Source organism: Enhydra lutris, unplaced genomic scaffold (assembly GCF_002288905.1).
Source record: "Enhydra lutris kenyoni isolate GAN:26980312 unplaced genomic scaffold, ASM228890v2 scaffoldscaffold26, whole genome shotgun sequence".
Classification (NCBI taxonomy): Eukaryota; Metazoa; Chordata; class Mammalia; order Carnivora; family Mustelidae; genus Enhydra; species Enhydra lutris.
Window position 1 is genome coordinate 20,947,862 of NW_019154110.1, and position 16,443 is coordinate 20,964,304.

General features: G+C 38.0%; 1 protein-coding gene across 5 annotated transcripts in view; it reads left to right on the forward strand.

Annotated features, from left to right (window-relative positions):
* LOC111151228 (sperm associated antigen 9) overlaps positions 1 to 16,443 on the forward strand; it is a 137,240-nt gene that overhangs the window by 57,449 nt on the left and 63,348 nt on the right. For 4 of the 5 annotated variants that reach the window (XM_022509027.1, XM_022509029.1, XM_022509026.1 and 1 more), the window contains exons 4-5: positions 4,064 to 4,158; positions 9,613 to 9,763. In XM_022509027.1, coding sequence (XP_022364735.1) covers positions 4,064 to 4,158; positions 9,613 to 9,763 — 246 coding nt within the window. Of the gene's footprint in view, positions 1 to 4,063; positions 4,159 to 4,870; positions 5,032 to 9,612; positions 9,764 to 16,443 lie in introns of those variants that run through there. The other variant, XM_022509030.1, reaches the window with a different exon arrangement.

Consider the following 16,443-nt stretch of genomic DNA (forward strand, 5'->3'; position numbering starts at 1 on the left):
CAACACGATTAAAGGGCCATTTTTCTCCAAAACCTCACTTACTGCCTTACTTCCCCATTTTAGCTGAGCTGACAGTCAGCCTCTGCTGTGATATTTCTATGTGGAGGGGAGTAGGGGTTTTCCAGACAGTGTGCTTGGGATCCTTCTGGATCTGCCAAGTGTTTGTTGCTGAGGCCACTCCTGAATAAGTGTGAATTAATGTATATACCTGAGAAAATGCAGAGTTGTAGTTATGAGATGAGGAGGGATGGGGCTAGTGGACCCAATAGTAGATTATCTAAAGCATGCCCTCTTTTACTATCTCATCTTTCTCTTTTTTTTTTTTTTTTTAAAGATTTTATTTATTTATTTGACAGAGATCACAAGTAGGCAGAGAGGCAGGTAGAGGGTGGGGAAGCAGGCTCCCTGCCGAGCAGAGAGCCCCGATTCGGGGCTTGATCCCAGGACTCTGGGATCATGACCTGAGCCGAAGGCAGAGGCTTAACCCACTGAGCCACCCAGGTGCCCCTCATCTTTCTCTCTGTTGTCTGGCACCGCTGATCCTGGCCTCCCATTCACTTTTTTTTTTTTAAAGCAGAGCTATATTGTGAAGCCTATAATTAAAAATTTTTTAAATTAAAAAATTTTATGTACAATTTATTAAATTTCTACTTTTTTGATGCATTTACAGAATATACAGAATATAGTGTGTTTTTCATTTCAGACGTCAGGAATGCTTTAGGATGTGGGGTTTTCTTGTGGGTGTGTGGAAGAAAGTACAATGAGTTTATCGCCTGTTATCGCCTGCCTAGAGAATTGACTAAAAGGACAAATACAACACTGGTCCGGGAATGCTTAACCTTTTGACAACTGAGTCAGAGGGACTTGAGTTCTGACCCTAAAGCCAGCTAGCTAATGGCATTTAGAACACAGTTGATCATTAACTAGCTGGTCAAATTGGGCAAGTTATTTTAATCTTAAGCTGGAGTTCATAAAATTCTAATATTGTTGTGAGGATAAAATGAAACTGGCTCTAAATGCACTGGGTGACTTAATGCTCAATAAATGTTAGCTGTCATTTTCTTATTCTCTACTGCAGAGTGCTAGTTTAATTGGGTTGGAACCAACTTCATTGCATGGACCATTTTGTAATTATATGAGGGACATATCATTTGAAGAAGGAATCAGTCTTTTGAAGGTTTAGGATTCAACATTTTATAAATTAAAAAAAAAAACAAAAAACAAAACCCGAATTGTTTAAAACAAGAATCAATCCGTAGAGTGGACTATTTAGGAGGGGTAGATTCTGCCTTTGCATTTATAACTTTTATTTTTCTATATTGAATAAATAGAATACTATCAAGGCAGTGTAGGGGAGGTTTCTATTTTCTTCATATGAGTGCTCAAGGAAACTTAGATTCTTTTCATCTGAGCTAATCAATTGCATATGATTACTATCCAGTATATAAAAATTCAACTTGGGTTTTTTAAAATCTTTTGAAAATTTAAGCTTATATCTCTTTGGCCTAACCATCACTTTGTTACTTTAGTTTCATTTTTGTTTTTTTCCTTAAAGTTCTTCTTGATTCCAGAAGAAAACAGTTCATTATTTCTGACTTGCTGACACAAAGACAAAACTGTATTTCTGCAGATATGTTCTTTAAATTGGGGGTAAAGAGAAAATATAAATTTTTTAAAAGATTTTATTTATTAATTTGACAGAGAGAGAGATCACAAGTAGGCAGAGCAGTGGGTGGGGGGGAAGCAGGCTCCCCGCTGAGCAGAGACCGATGTGGGGCTCGATCCCAGGACCCTGAGATCATGACCTGAACCGAAGGCAGAGGCTTAACCCACTGAGCCACTCAGATGCCCTGAGAAAATATAAATTTAAAATAGAAGATATGTAGGGGCGTCTGGGTGGCTCAGTGGGTTAAGCCTCTGCCTTCGGTTCACGTCATGATCTCAAGGTTCTGGGATCGAGCCCTGCGCAGGAAGCCTGCTTCCCCCTCTCTCTCTGCCTGCCCCTCTGCCTACTTGTGATCTCTGTCTGTCAAATAAATAAATAAAATCTTAAAAAAAAAAAGATATGTAAATTTAAAACTTTAAAAAATACCTTCATATACTATATCCCTGTAATTTTACATTAATTTTACTTAGCCTGATAAAATTCTTATTTAGACAATCCTAATTGGGAAACAGCCTGATTAATTCTCTTATGATATTTGATTTGATAGATTTACTTGTCTTTTTTTTTTTTTTAAGATTTTATTTATTTATTTGACAGAGATCACGTAGGCTGAGAGGCAGGCAGAGAGAGAGAGGGGAGGAAGCAGTCTCCCCACTGAGCAGAGAGCCTTCATCCCAGGACCCTGGGATCATGACCCGAGCAGAAGGCAGAGGCTTTAACCCACTGAGCCACCCAGGCGCCCCAGATTTACTTGTCTTAATTCATGCATCCCTTCACCTTTCTGTTTATTTGAAGTAAACACTTTCAGATTGACGTATTTAATTTTTCTACATACATGCCAAGTAAAATTTTGCCAACAAAAATGTGCTTTTTAAAAATTTTATGTTTGTTCAAAATCTTGTTTCTTTCAATAGTTATGCTTTTAATATGCTACAGTGCATATTTCAAGTTATATTGAAATTGAAATCCATGTTCACACAGCTAAAGTTTAGAAACTTCCATAGCTGTTCCATGCCTTTTTAAGCATTCAAGGAATATTCAAATTTTAAGAATTCAAAGTCCCAAGTAAAGTCGTCAATGTTTTCTTGTCTACTTTTCAAATTTACATTCTTTTAGATTGCTAACATACCTTTTCTTACTCTTTAAAATTTATTTTTTCTTATCCTATCATGTTAGTATCTAGCAAAGACCTTTTGAATTTATGATTGAAATTTTGAATTTTACATGTTTTATTGTCATGTAAATGTAAAAGTCGAACTGTACATTACCAAAAACTAAATAGTATTATAGAATTTCTTATCAGTTTATATACTTGATATTCTTGAAGCTTTTACCTCCATATTCAGCCTGTCTATCTTATGGCTCCTTATCCAAGATTTAAAATCAGCACTCTGATGGGGCACTTGGCTGGCTCAGTCAGTAGAGCATGGGACTCTTTGTCTCAGGGTTGTAAGTTTGAACTCCACGTACATAAAAATAAAATCTTTAAAAGGTAAATAAATAAATAAAAATAAAATCAAAGTGCTCTGATTTTTCATTTTATTTGCTAATAGATGATTACATTAAGTAATGATACCAATAAATTAACAAGCAAATGTAACAGAAAATATCTTAGCATTCATTCATTCATTCTTTTTTTTTTAAAGATTTTATTTATGTATGTGAGAGAGAGAGGAAGGGTGTGTGTTTGGGGGGGATGCTGGCTGCGGGAGAAAGAGAAGCAGATTCCTGCTGAGCAGGGAGCCCTACATGGGGCTCAATCCCAGGACCCTTAGATCATGACCTGAACTAAAGGCAGACACAAACTGAGCCACCCAGGTGTCCCATATTTTAGCATTCTTTTAACGAAATCTGTAGGCACAGGAAATAAACATCTTAGTATTAAGTTAAATGAAATTACTTAGTTAATTTGAAAGTGATATTTACTGTGAATCCTTTGTAAAATGGGAAAACATCATCACACCTGAGTATGGTTTCTTCTTAAGTTTCATGTTAATTTCTTTATTGTTTCCCATTTTAGTGAATGGATTTCCCTAACGACCTTTTATTTTTATCAGCGGTCTTTTATCACCTCCTTCCCAATGCCTATATCCTAACGTGTGTTATTTATGTCAAAATTATATCTTTTAATAGCATCACATATTGTTGAAAAAAGTTTTTGCTATGCTAAGCAACATGTTGGCTACTTCTTTGGGCACCAGCATCCTTAAATGTAAGCATTTGCATATATTCCTTTGCCGTTTAAAATTTTTTCATCCTTAATATTCTTTTGCATGGAACTGTGGGTAGTCTGATAAGTATGAAATTTCTACAAAAATGTTTCCCTTGTTAAAACACTGTTTTTATTTCAGATATTAGCCTTAAAATTTGCATATTTTTTTTCTTTCTTCAAAATAGATGATCCATAATTATATGGAACACTTAGAAAGAACAAAACTTCATCAGCTCTCAGGGAGTGAACAACTAGAATCCACAGCTCATAGTAGAATTAGGTAAGCTTTGTCAAACATTTTGCCTTGAGAAAAATCGAAATAATGTTTGTTTCTGTCTCTCCCTGTTCTTTAATCCTGGAACAATAGTTAGGCTGATTCACAAAGCTCTCTCTCAAAAAGCCTGGTTGGAATGCTATAGGAGAGAATAGCATAGAAAAATAGAAACAGCCCTCACTATTGAAAAGGTAAATCGTGAGCCATGCCATCTAAGCAGTGTATCGAGGTATTTTGATTGTTTTGTAATGCTCAATGGAGATTATACTAGGTTTAAATTTTTCTGATTTGTGGGGGTGCTGAAAATTGGCATTTCTCCTGTACAATTGGTTTAAAGTCCTTTTTATTACCGAGAGGCCTGTTTGAAAAGGTTAGACTTCTGTCTGATGTAGGAGTGTGAATAAATTATGTAGATCTCCCAAGCTTTGTAGCCAATGAGCTAAGCCAGGACTCTCAGTGGAGAGGAAAGTAGTTAATAGGCGGGCTGTGGCTCTGGATTGCTGCATAAATGCGGGGAGCAGCAGCTCTATGGTTATGAGGTGGGGAGAGCAGGATGACGTCATCGCTTCGGAGCTGCTGCAGGACGGAGTGGAAAGCTGCTGCTGATGGCATTGTTTTTGTGGCAGCATCTGAATGACAGATCCTCACTACAAAGATAGCCCTTTGGCCCCTGTGTAGGCCTCCTGGTTCGGGTGTTTCACCATGCCCGCGCAGCGCCATGAGTCCCGGCTGCATGCTGCTGTTTGTGTTTGGCTTCGTTGGCGGGGCGGTGGTCATTAACTCCGCTGTCTTAGTCTCTCTCTCTGTTTTGCTGCTTGTGCACTTTTCTATTTCTACCGGTGTGCCCGCTCTGACGCAGAACCTACCAAGGATCCTCAGGTACTCTAGTCTCTCTTCGAAGCCCCTGTTTAGTTGGTCTTTCTCACATTTTTAGCTTCACCGGTCTGCTTTGTAACCATTTCTGTTGCAGATTGAAACAATGGAAAATGGCCTGAAGCTAGGATTTTCTCTTCTTATTTGTAGTCATTTCCAGGCCATCACCTAGGGATACGGCTTTGTCTTTGGAAACTACCGACTTAAGAAAAGGATTTTCATATTGTACTTATGCACTAGTACAAGGTCAGTGTGGTTTTGTTTTAGGCAGAGTGTTGAGAGAGTAAAGGGAGAGCAAGAGTAAAACATTGGTCCAAGTTTATACAACCTCTGTGTTTAGCATCTAAGCCTTTGGGGGCCAGTATCTTTTATGCTGAGACTTATAGTCAGGTAGACACAGGCCGTAGGTATTTATTTTGTTCCGTTATCCTCGGACGGACACTTAGGCATCATTTTTGCAATTTTTGATAGTAACTCCCGGGAACTAACAATTTAAATATTTTCTTTCTTAAAAAAATGTATTTTAAGGTGAAAGGATTTAAACCTTTTAGGGCCAGGAATGCATTTTCCCCCTCATTACTTACACATCAAAGTTGTGAAAGCTTTACAAAGCCTATTCATTATTGTTTTGTCAGATGTTGCCCTTTCTTTGTAGACTTGGGTGACAAATATCCGTGCCTGCTTGTGGGGGTAGTCATTAATCTCTGGAGCTTTGCTGCTGCTCACTCTGCTCACCCTGTAAGAACCGTCTTCTGCATCCTCGATTTCAGGGTTAGATGTCTTTTGTTTTCCAACCCCTTAAACTAAAGGCATCTGATTTGTTCAGATTTCCGCGTTGTGCCGCGGTTTTAAAGGAAGGTTCATGGTGTTGAGCTTTTATTATTTAAATGTTTACTTAAAATCCTCAGCTTGTGGATTTAGATAAATTAAGAGGAATTAAACTAGTAAGTTCCCTCAAGGTGTTCCTTTTATTCATTGGTCGGTTGGTGTTTAACATCAGTTTAAGGCCCAGAAGTCAGATTTCATCTATGATCTAAAATTAGATACTTGGCCATTTATTTTCTTTCCTGATTTTATAAAAATTGAAAGAAATCTTACCACTTTTGTATATTTAATACACAAAAGATTAGTTTATATGTATATTTAGGTTTTTAGGAAATTAAAAAGACCTTAACTCAAGAATATGTAAGATTAAAATAAGACTAATTTGAAAGGACTGTGTAAGGTTTCGGTCTGTTGGAGACGGCAGTGCTGTGCTGTGCCACGCAGTGCCGTGCGGAGGGGAAGAGGCTTTGGAGCTGGGCCCCGAGGCTAGAAATGCTCTGCCACATGGGAGCTGTAGGACCTTTGGCAAGTCGCTTAAAATCTCTGTACCCAAGTTTCCTCCCCTGATGTCCTTACCCTTTGGATAGTTTTAAAAATCAAGTGTGAGATGATTATTTTTTATTTAATCCATTGCAAGATATTTAGTAAGCCAAACAAGTAATAATTTGTGGTCATTTGTATATGCATCCCATTTTTAGCAGAACTGTTTTCCAGAACTCTGGCTATTTTAATGATAAAATACTTTATGATTAAATTCAAAAAGTTCCTTGACACAAATTTGCTGATGATGTAATGGAATAAAGATATCAAAGTCTTCAATATTAAGATTAAATTGTCAAGAAATAGGTAGGTTCCAAGGAAAGTACGTGGGCCTTGGAGGGCAAGGGGTCTGACTTTGAGCCCCATCTCCGTGAATTACTGGTGCTTAATGTCTCTGAACTTCACTTTTCCTACTCTGAAAACTGGGGAAATAATCCCTATTTCCATATGAAGATTAAATGAGATAATTAAACCATCTTTTGTGCTTGCTACATTGTGAATGTTGAACAATCTTTTTAAAATTTTATTAATGGTTATTTGTTTTAAATGTGTATAGAGCTAAGAAGCTGTTTCAAAACATAATTGGGAATTTATTTATACACAGGTTACATTTAAATAACCAACTAAAAAATGAATATATGGAACTAAGTTTTTAAAAGAATACAACAAGGATTCTGATAGTTGAAGATGGCTTTGTTTCTAAACAGTGGCAGCATATTGAAACATATTGAAACCCCCAGGGTTTAAACCTGTTACTTGATGTTTCTCCAAATGTATCCCCATTCTTTGGTTTCTTCCGTGAGTTTCACTGAAGCACTTCATATGTACAGTACTAAACATGTGCACCAACATAATTTAGGACATAAACATTGAACTTTCAGGGTTTTTTTTTTAAAGTAGGATTCTAACTGACTTGGATAATTACATGTCCTCTCTCCCCTCAACTCATGACTTCTTATTAGTAAATAAGGAGAAAAAAAACTAGTATGTGGTAATATCGTTTTCAAGCTTTGAAACAGTGTGACCTAGAGCATCAGGGCCTTCTTGATAGACTCTGAAGAAAAATGCCCTTCCTCTAGAGCAGTTTCTAAATGATTAACACAAGCAGTACAAAGGAGCGTGAATTCTACTGGTATTTTGGATTGTACACTTAGTTAACAGGAGTGGAAAAGCAAAACTTGGCTCCATAGCAGACTCTTTCATCCGGTAGTTCTATACTTTTTCTTTATTTGATATGTGTGAAAACAAATGTGTTGTCTGTCATTCTTATAGGAAGATAATTCTAATCACTGGCCTGTGTTTTGATTTCTATTAGCAGTGTGATGGATTTGCATGAAATCTGTATTATCTTCTTGCTTGTCTTTGCTTTTTGGGTTAGAGAGCTTTCCATTAAACTATCCCATTAAATTCATACCTTTTTTGCTTAAGTTATTCAGATATGTTAAAAAATAAAAAGCCATTTAGTAGTTCTTAGATCTTTATATTATTGGTTCTCAAAATACCCCCCCCGCCCCAAATTGAGGGATAAACATCAGACAACAACTTTTTATTTTGTCAAGTATGAACGTTAAAACAAAATCTGCTTTCTAGTCATTATTATCATTTGATGAAAGAAAGAGATTTAAAATCAAAGTAGCAGAAAAGATGTAGGAAAAGGTCCATCCATCATTCTCAGGAAAGAACAGGTTTTGTGATATATGGAAATGTTTATGTGTACAATATGGCCTATATCATCCAATAAGGATATAATAAATAATGTCTCTTCACTATGAACTTAGGAAAACTTTATTGATGAGCCAGCCTTAAGGAATTATTGGTCTAAACAGATTAGCTGAGTAGTTACTTTACTTTTTGTCATTTGCTTGTTCTGGAAGCTCATAGACACAAACTTATATTTATATGTTTTTAAAGTCTAGCCTTTTACTGTGCAGCCTACCTGCATTTAAATTTTCCTAAATCAAATAGGTAAAGTACCCAAGTGTAAAGAAATGATGAATAATTAGCTAATAGGGAAAAGTCCTGTTTTATTTCCTTGTGTATGCACACCTTTAACCAGATGCAATCTCTCAATCCTTTCCCTTCACCCAATCTTTAAGAAGGAGTTCTGACAGTTTTACTAATTACTAATGTAATTAGGAATGGGAGAGCATATCCTTTGTGTTAAGTGAAGGCCAATTTCAAGAGACTTAAGTTTCTTGTTATAAAAATGAGCTTTCAGAATAAAGGACTTATTTAGCAAAACTGAATATTTTCACACTTCCCCCCCCCCCCACGTTTATTTATAATCTCAGTGTTTCTGTTCTAATTTATATTCTTACCTGTAGAGGTATGTGTTCCAGGAGGCTCCAAACCTTTAGTGTCTTTTTTTTTTTTTTGGGGGGGGGGCAGTTTCTACTTTTTTGGATTAATGACCCAGGACAAGCTCTTCCTAGGCTGGTTGCCACCCTCTAAAAAGCCCTTTTTTTATTTGTAATCTAGGTATCACCAAAGGATATGTTTCTTGTTGAAATTCTGTTAGTATTAAAATTGTAACTCTTTTTGTTCATTGAAATTTCCCACAAAACATTGGAAACCTTACAGTCTTTTGTAGAATTTTGGGGCCGCCTTGTTTGGAAAAACTAACAATGGTGTTCTCACATGAACTGTGATTGAAAGGAAGGCATGTATTGGTTCTGTAGAAAAGCTTTCCTGCTGTTAAGGATTAAAACTCTTGGAGTTTATTTTACCACTTAATCAGTAGTCCTGATTTGAATTATACATCGATTTTCTGTTAGGCAGAAAAGGTGCACCCCGAAGAGGCTTGGGCAAATAACTAGGTTTGAGGATTTGGGATGTGTAGAAGCAAGGGTGGGATTCACTTCCAAAGGAGGAGGTTGCCAGTTTTCCTAGGGCTAATGTAAGCATGAGTGAAAATTTAGTAGCTTTTGTCCCTGTGAAACCAGACCAGAGACTGCTCCCTAAGGGAAGAACTCATCAGTAACTTGCAAGATTTCCTAAACTATTAGTTTACTACTTTTCCTAGTTAATTTCTTGGGGCTTATTTGAACTTCTGAGAGTATCCTTTTTCTTTGGTAAGTGTACTTGTCTAGATAGGCAGATGTTATTTTTTAAGCGTGATTATTCTAAAACAGTGACATCCCAGGCTTATTACTTATAGTCATGATGAACAGAAATTAAAAAGGAATGAATGAATGCTTAATTTTTTTCTCTCCTCTTCAATAGAAAAGAACGTCCTATATCATTAGGGATTTTCCCATTACCTGCTGGAGACGGATTGCTTACACCTGACACTCAGAAAGGTGGTGAGACCCCTGGATCAGAGCAATGGAAATTTCAGGAATTAAGTCAACCTCGTTCTCATGCTAGCCTGAAGGTAAGCTTCATGCTGCCGAAATCTTCATTTTACATTGTATAAACTTTCGTATCCAAATTGAAGTACTAGATAGCTAAAACATAATAAAATGAAAGTTTGTATACATGTTATCATGGAAAACTAATGCCTTTTATTTATTTATCTTTTGCCTTTCTTTTAAATTGGAAATGAGTTCTTCCCAAAGAGTTGTGTTTTTACTATTCTTTTTCAAGTTATATAGGAAAACAAAGTCAAGCATTTTTATATCTTGATTAATATACTAATAACATTAATTACCAGAATTTCTATTTGATATTTATTTGGTCATACAAGTTTTAAGTGGGATAACTAGTGAATGTAATAATGTTTTTTAGAATTTAAAATCATTGGTACCAGAAATCCTTGGCTCACTGTTGGAAGCTTCACAATTTAGTAAGGCTTCGTTTTTTTTTGTTTGTTTGTTTGTTTTTTAAACGTGATTTTTTTTTCCCCCTCAAACCTCTTCATAAAGCAATATCCAAAAGTATAGTGTTTAGGTAAAAAGGCCTAGTGTTAGTTCATTATATATTATACTTTTGACTAAGAACATACCATCGAATATAAGTATAATTAATAATATACTCTAAGAGGGAAGATATACTAATAGTTTAAAAAATATTTAAAATTGGGGCACCTGGCTGGCTCAGAAGAGCGTGCAGCTCTTGGTCTTGGGGTCTTAAGTTTGAGCCCCATGATGGGAGTGTAGAGATTACATTATACATATGCATATATATGTATACATACATAAACTTAAAAAAGTTAAAATTATATTCTATATCTTATAAAGTCGATTTTTGTAAAGAGAATATTGATTATAAAAGAATCTTGTTGTATTATAACATCTATCATAAAACAGGCCACCTCTAATGAATACAAATAAATTACATCTTATCTCCTTTTCTTCCTTTCTTTTTTTCCAAAGTACTTATTATGGTCTAAGCGCTTAAAGATAGCCCTTCTACTTTTAAAATACTAAGTCATTTACTTAATTACTTTGTCTCTTTCTCTCCATTCAGAAAGTAATGTCCATGTGGTTTATTTACTGCTGTAGCAGTTAGTCGTGGCCACTCAGAAGGTGTTTGTTGAATGAATTAGTTTTAGATGTTAGGAAGACTTTTTTGGGATAATGTAAATGGTCTGTCAGCCCTAGTAGGTAGATGCATTTTGAATCATTTCATTGCCTTTTGAAATGTGCTCAAAACAGTAAGCAATCAATAAATATTTGATAGCTTTTCTCCCACTGAAAAGTATTTTTTTTTAATTTTTATTTATTTTTTTGACAGAGAGAGAGAGATCACAAATAGGCAGAGAGGCAGGCAGAGAGAGAGGGCGAAGCAGGCTCCCTGCTGAGCAGAGAACCCTATGCTATGAGGGGCTTGATTCCAGGACCCTGGGATCATGACCTGAGCCTAAGGCAGAGGCTTTAACCCACTGAGCCACCCAGGCGCCCCCTGAAAAGTATTTTTTTTTTTAAAAGATTTTATTTATTTATTTGACAGAGAGAGAGAGAGATCACAAGTAGGCAGAGAGGCAGGCAGAGAGAGGAGGAAGCAGGCTCCCCGCTGAGCAGAGAGCCTGATGCGGATCTCGATCCCAGGACCCTGAGATCATGACCCGAGCCGAAGGCAGAGGCTTCAACCCACTGAGCCACCCAGGTGCCCCCTGAAAAGTATTTTTAACAGTAAGACTGACCTCCCCCTTTCCCCCGCTCTTTTCTTTGTTGCTCAGTTTATGAGAAGCTAATCATGCAGCTGGCTGCTCAGTATCAGTCCCCAGTGATGCTGCTAGGAAATGCTCTAATTCTTTACTCCTCCTGCCACACTGGCTTCTTTTTAAAAACCTGCCTTTGGGTTTACTAGGTCTTCCAAAACACCCATCCCTCAATTCGCCTACTTACCATATCCCTTTCCCAAAACAAAATTAAGTAGGAGGGATACTTTTAGTACATCAAAAATGTATACCATATGGTAACTATATTTTAATTATATTCCAAAAAGGAACTTTAAAGAGAAGATTATTTTAATTCTCTTGTTGCTTTAATCCAGCAACATGCTGTGACAGAACTTTATTGAAAGTTATAAACTGATTAACAGATTGTTAATATGCACTTAAGCCTGAGAGGTTTTATTTGTATCCTCTTTAGAGATATGAAGACAAGTATTTCCCAGAGAGTTTCTAGAATAAAATCCTCTCTCTCTCTCTTTCTCTACTCCGATCACGGAGCCACTAAATGAGATAAAGGCTCAACAACTATGAATTCCTAGGAGCGGAGTGGTGCATAACAAAACAGCAAAAGTCAGATTTATAAAGTAGTCTAATAATTAGGACATGCTTTAATATTTACCTGGCCTCTTGTTATAAATCAGACATCTTTCTCTAACTTTATGAAAGGCTGGGAGTTGGGTTTAAGAGTTCACTTATGAAAAGAAAAAAAAAGAGTTCACTTATGGACCATGTCTCTTATACCCACTGGTCTTGGTGTCCTTGTGTGATAGGAAGTGGGCTAGTCTGATTTAAAGTTTTCTACAACTTCCATTTCTCTGAGAATTTTGGGGATGACCTAGCTGTATTTAGGGCATGCTTTGCCTTTGTTATGAAAAAATTGAAGGTGAGAATTATAATTAAGATTAATTTTACTAGCACATTTTCCTGTGAGGTAAGGTTAAGGTGAAATGTTCTGTGAGAAAACCATATGATGGGGTTATAACCTTTAAGGAAACAGAACTACGGGAAGCTTTGTGCCAGAAGAGTGGCAATAGAGGGGATTTGCCAATGATTGTAATGTTATGGTCCTTCTTTGTTGCTGTATTGCAAATTTCTCAATGTGAGAGAAGAATTGTAGCCTATAAGGTATTGTATCTTCAGGTACTGGAAAAATCTTCCAGGAATGATGCATCTAGAAAGGTGTACGCATAAAAAGTGTTCGTACGTACTGTGCCTCCCTGTATCATATTCTTCTGGGAGAGATTAACAAATAAATAAAGCAATAGATTTAAAATATTGAGATGTACTGCTGTGTGTGTGTGTGCACGCATGCACGTGTGTGTGTGATGTACTGTTTCAAAAAAGCAAGATAAGGGGCGAGAGTAAGTAGGGTGGAATGCTTGCTTTAGGGTGGCAAAAAGGAAGGCTTCTTGGACAAGGTGATATGCACCCTGACATGAGGGATGTACAAGTGCATGGAAAGGCCCTGTGGCAGGGGCAGACTGGAATGTTTGAGAGATGGTTGTTTTCACCCATCCTCTCCTTTGAGACTTTTAGTCTTAACTACTGTGCTCACATGCCTTTTGTCAGGTTTACCCTCTAAATATACTTGGAAATTCTCATTCCCACCCTGCCTTGTAGCATCATTTGACACATTTGAATACTTTCTGCTTCTTGAAATGCTCTCTTCGTTTTGCCCCCAGGACACCGCATCCCCTTATGGGTCCTGGACTTCTTCAGATGGAGTTCCCCAGAGCTTTAAGCTTCTCTCTACATAATCCAGGTAGCTCAGGTCTGCAAATGCCCTCCATACATTGGTCACCAATTTGAATCTCCGACCCTTGATGCTTTTCCTGAACTCTATGCTGCTGAATCCATTTGCATTCTTTTATAGTTTTCCCACATATATATTTATGTCCTGCTTAGGTCACCACTAGTAGAAATAACCTTCTTTGATGCCTAATCAAAATGCCACAGCTTACACGAAGCCTCATCTGACACCCCATTAACGGCCCTCAGATCTAGTTTAGAGATCAGTAGAAAGCACAGGAGTTTATATTGCATCATTAGCAGAGATGTCTTACTGGGGGTACTTCTAGTGAAATAGGTAAAAAGCAACTTGTGTTGAGTCACCCCTGTGGTTCTGTCTAAAATGTATTATAAAAGTGCTAAAGGTGGAGGCGCCTGGGTGGCTCAGTGGATTAAGTCTCTGTCTTCAGCTTGGGTCATGATCTCAGAGTCCTGGGATCGAGCCCTGCCTCAGGCTCCCTGCTCAACAGGGAGCCTGCCTCTTTGCCTACTTGTGATCTCTCTATCATAAATAAATAAAATCTTTGGGGAAAAAAAAGTGCTAAAAGTGGGAATGAGCAAAAAACATTAAGGTAGGATTGTTCATCCAACTGAATTATATTCACAAATAAGAGGCAAAGAAGGAAGGAATTGGAGAAGAAAAGGCCAAGAATAACCTGAGACAGTCTGAAGAAGAACAATAAGAAAAAGAACTTGCCCTGCTAAATATTAAAGGTTACTATAAAGCTGTAATTACTTACATGTTGTAGTATTGCATTATCTGCCCTTCCTCTTTCCTTTCTGCACAGTTCAGCCCAGAAGCTGGTTGGTAGGGCAAAGCAAGGTTAAGCATCCATAGGGTGAAGTGGGGTGGGGATGGGGCAGGTATATATAACCTGAGCAAGGTCAGGAGTATATCCATCTAGGGATAGGCTGGTGTAGAGTCAGGGCCCCAGCAGTTGAAGGACATCCATACAAAGGGGCAGCCTGGGTGTTAGATCTTAATCAGGGTGATGAGGGTGTTACATCTTAATCAGGGTGATGAGGGCTTCCCCAAGGAAAGGCAGTCCAGGCATAGGGTGTGGGAGCTTGAGCAGATGAGGAGGGGAGCATCCACAGAGTGGGAATGGGGGAGCAACCTGGATGGAGAAGCAGAAGATGTACAGAGAAAGAAGAGCACTGGCCGGAAGTGGCAGAGAAGAGAGACCATAAAAGACTGTGGCCTCAGATATTCAAAGGACCAGAGAACTTGAGAACGGAAGCCGTTGTTAGCAGGGTCATCTGGTATGGATAAGTCAAGTACGATGAGGATTGAATTTGTCAATTTGTAGGTATAGGTTTGTGCGGTTTAAATTGCAGGACCAGTAACAGGAGTGAACATGAGTCATAAAAGGAGGAACGAGAAAGTGTTAGGACTCAAGACAGGTGGTTGTAATGGGAAGAGGGAAAAGGGTAACTTGAGTCAGGAGAGTGGTAGAAATGCTACTCTTAGAATGGGAGACTCTGGGTTGTTTTGTGTGCTTTCAAGAGTCCAGTAGAAAGAGAAATTAAAAATAAGGGAGTGAAGGACAATCACTGATACATCAGAATCGTGGAGGGAGGGATCTACTAAAGTCTACTTTGTTGATGGGACACCTCAATTTTTCCTGGTTCTTTGCTATTATAAACAATGCCGTATTGAATTATACATAATTATATACTTGTATTTATGATTCCCGCAAGTGGGATTGCTGAATCAAAATGTGTATTTAAGATTTTGATGGATATGCCAAATTGCCTGCCAAAACCCATTTGTCCTTTCATCCAGCGATGTTGTTCAAATTCTTTATCGCTTTACACGTTTAGAGTTCAGATGGCCCTTCCTTGTGTCCAGATATGGAAAGAGAATGATGTGTTTTAGGTATCATTTTAAGAATCCTGTACATAGGGACGCCTGGGTGGCTCAGTTGGTTAAGCAGCTGCCTTCGGCTCAGGTCATGATCCCAGCGTCCTGGGATCGAGTCCCATATCGGGCTCCTTGCTTGGTGGGGAGCCTGCTTCTCCCTCTGCCTCTGCCTGCCATTCTGTCTGCCTGTGCTTGCTCTCTCTCCCCTCTCTCTCTGACAAATAAAAATAAATTAAAAAAAAAAAAATCCTGTACATAGAATTTTCATGCTGTTTTCCAGACCTTGGTTGGTATCAATTTGCCAGTGATTTCACAGATGCCATCTAGTTTCTTTCTTTCTTTCTTTCTTTTTTTTTTTTTTTTTAAGATTTTATTTATTTATTTATTTGACAGAGATCACAAGTAGGTGCCCGGGGTGGGCTGGGGGGAGCAGGTTCCCTGCCGAGCAGAGAGCCCGATGCGGGGCTCGATCCCAGGACTCTGGGATCATGACCTGAGCCAAAGGCAGATGCTTAACCCATTGAGCCACCCAGGTGCCCCGACCATCTGGTTTCACATATACACACATAGATGTGTGTACACCTGTATGTGTTTACATACCTATGCATGCCTAAAGATGGATGTGTGAGTGGCTACATATTGGATATATACTCCCTCAAAATATTTTCTTGGGGCGCCTGGGTGGCTCAGTGGGTTAAAGCCTCTGCCTTCAGCTCAGGTCATGATCCCAAGGTCCTGGGATCGAGCCCCGCATCGGGCTCTCTGCTCAGCAGGGAGCCTGCTTCCTCCTCTCTCTCTGCCTGCCTCTCTGCCTACTTGTGATCTCTGTCTGTCAAATAAATAAGTAAAATCTTTAATAAAAAAAAATATTTTCTTCTTTGAAGTGTCTCCTTCAAAGGTGATTGTTAGTAGAATGTGACTTTTAGAACTGAGAAAAATAATTTCAAATAAAAAGCAATTGGATGGATGCCTACTTGTCAGAATTTTAAGAGTTCTTCTAAAACCATATGACTTGAAATACTTGAGTAGAAGGCTGTGAGAAGCTCTTGTCAGCAGGGTTTGGTATGTAAAGCCAGTGGTCAATGTGTGCTGCATTCTTCAGGGGATGTGCTTAGCATACAGAACAGGAAATGGCTAAACAGAGCCAGCATTCTTGTTCAGAAGAATTTTCCATCCTCCTCCATTTGTGGCTAACAATTTAGTTCCTATTTCTTTAGTTTTTCCAAACTTGGATTTCTATAGTAGTGGAAACTTACTCCTGTTTCTTTTGTGATTAAGATTCCTA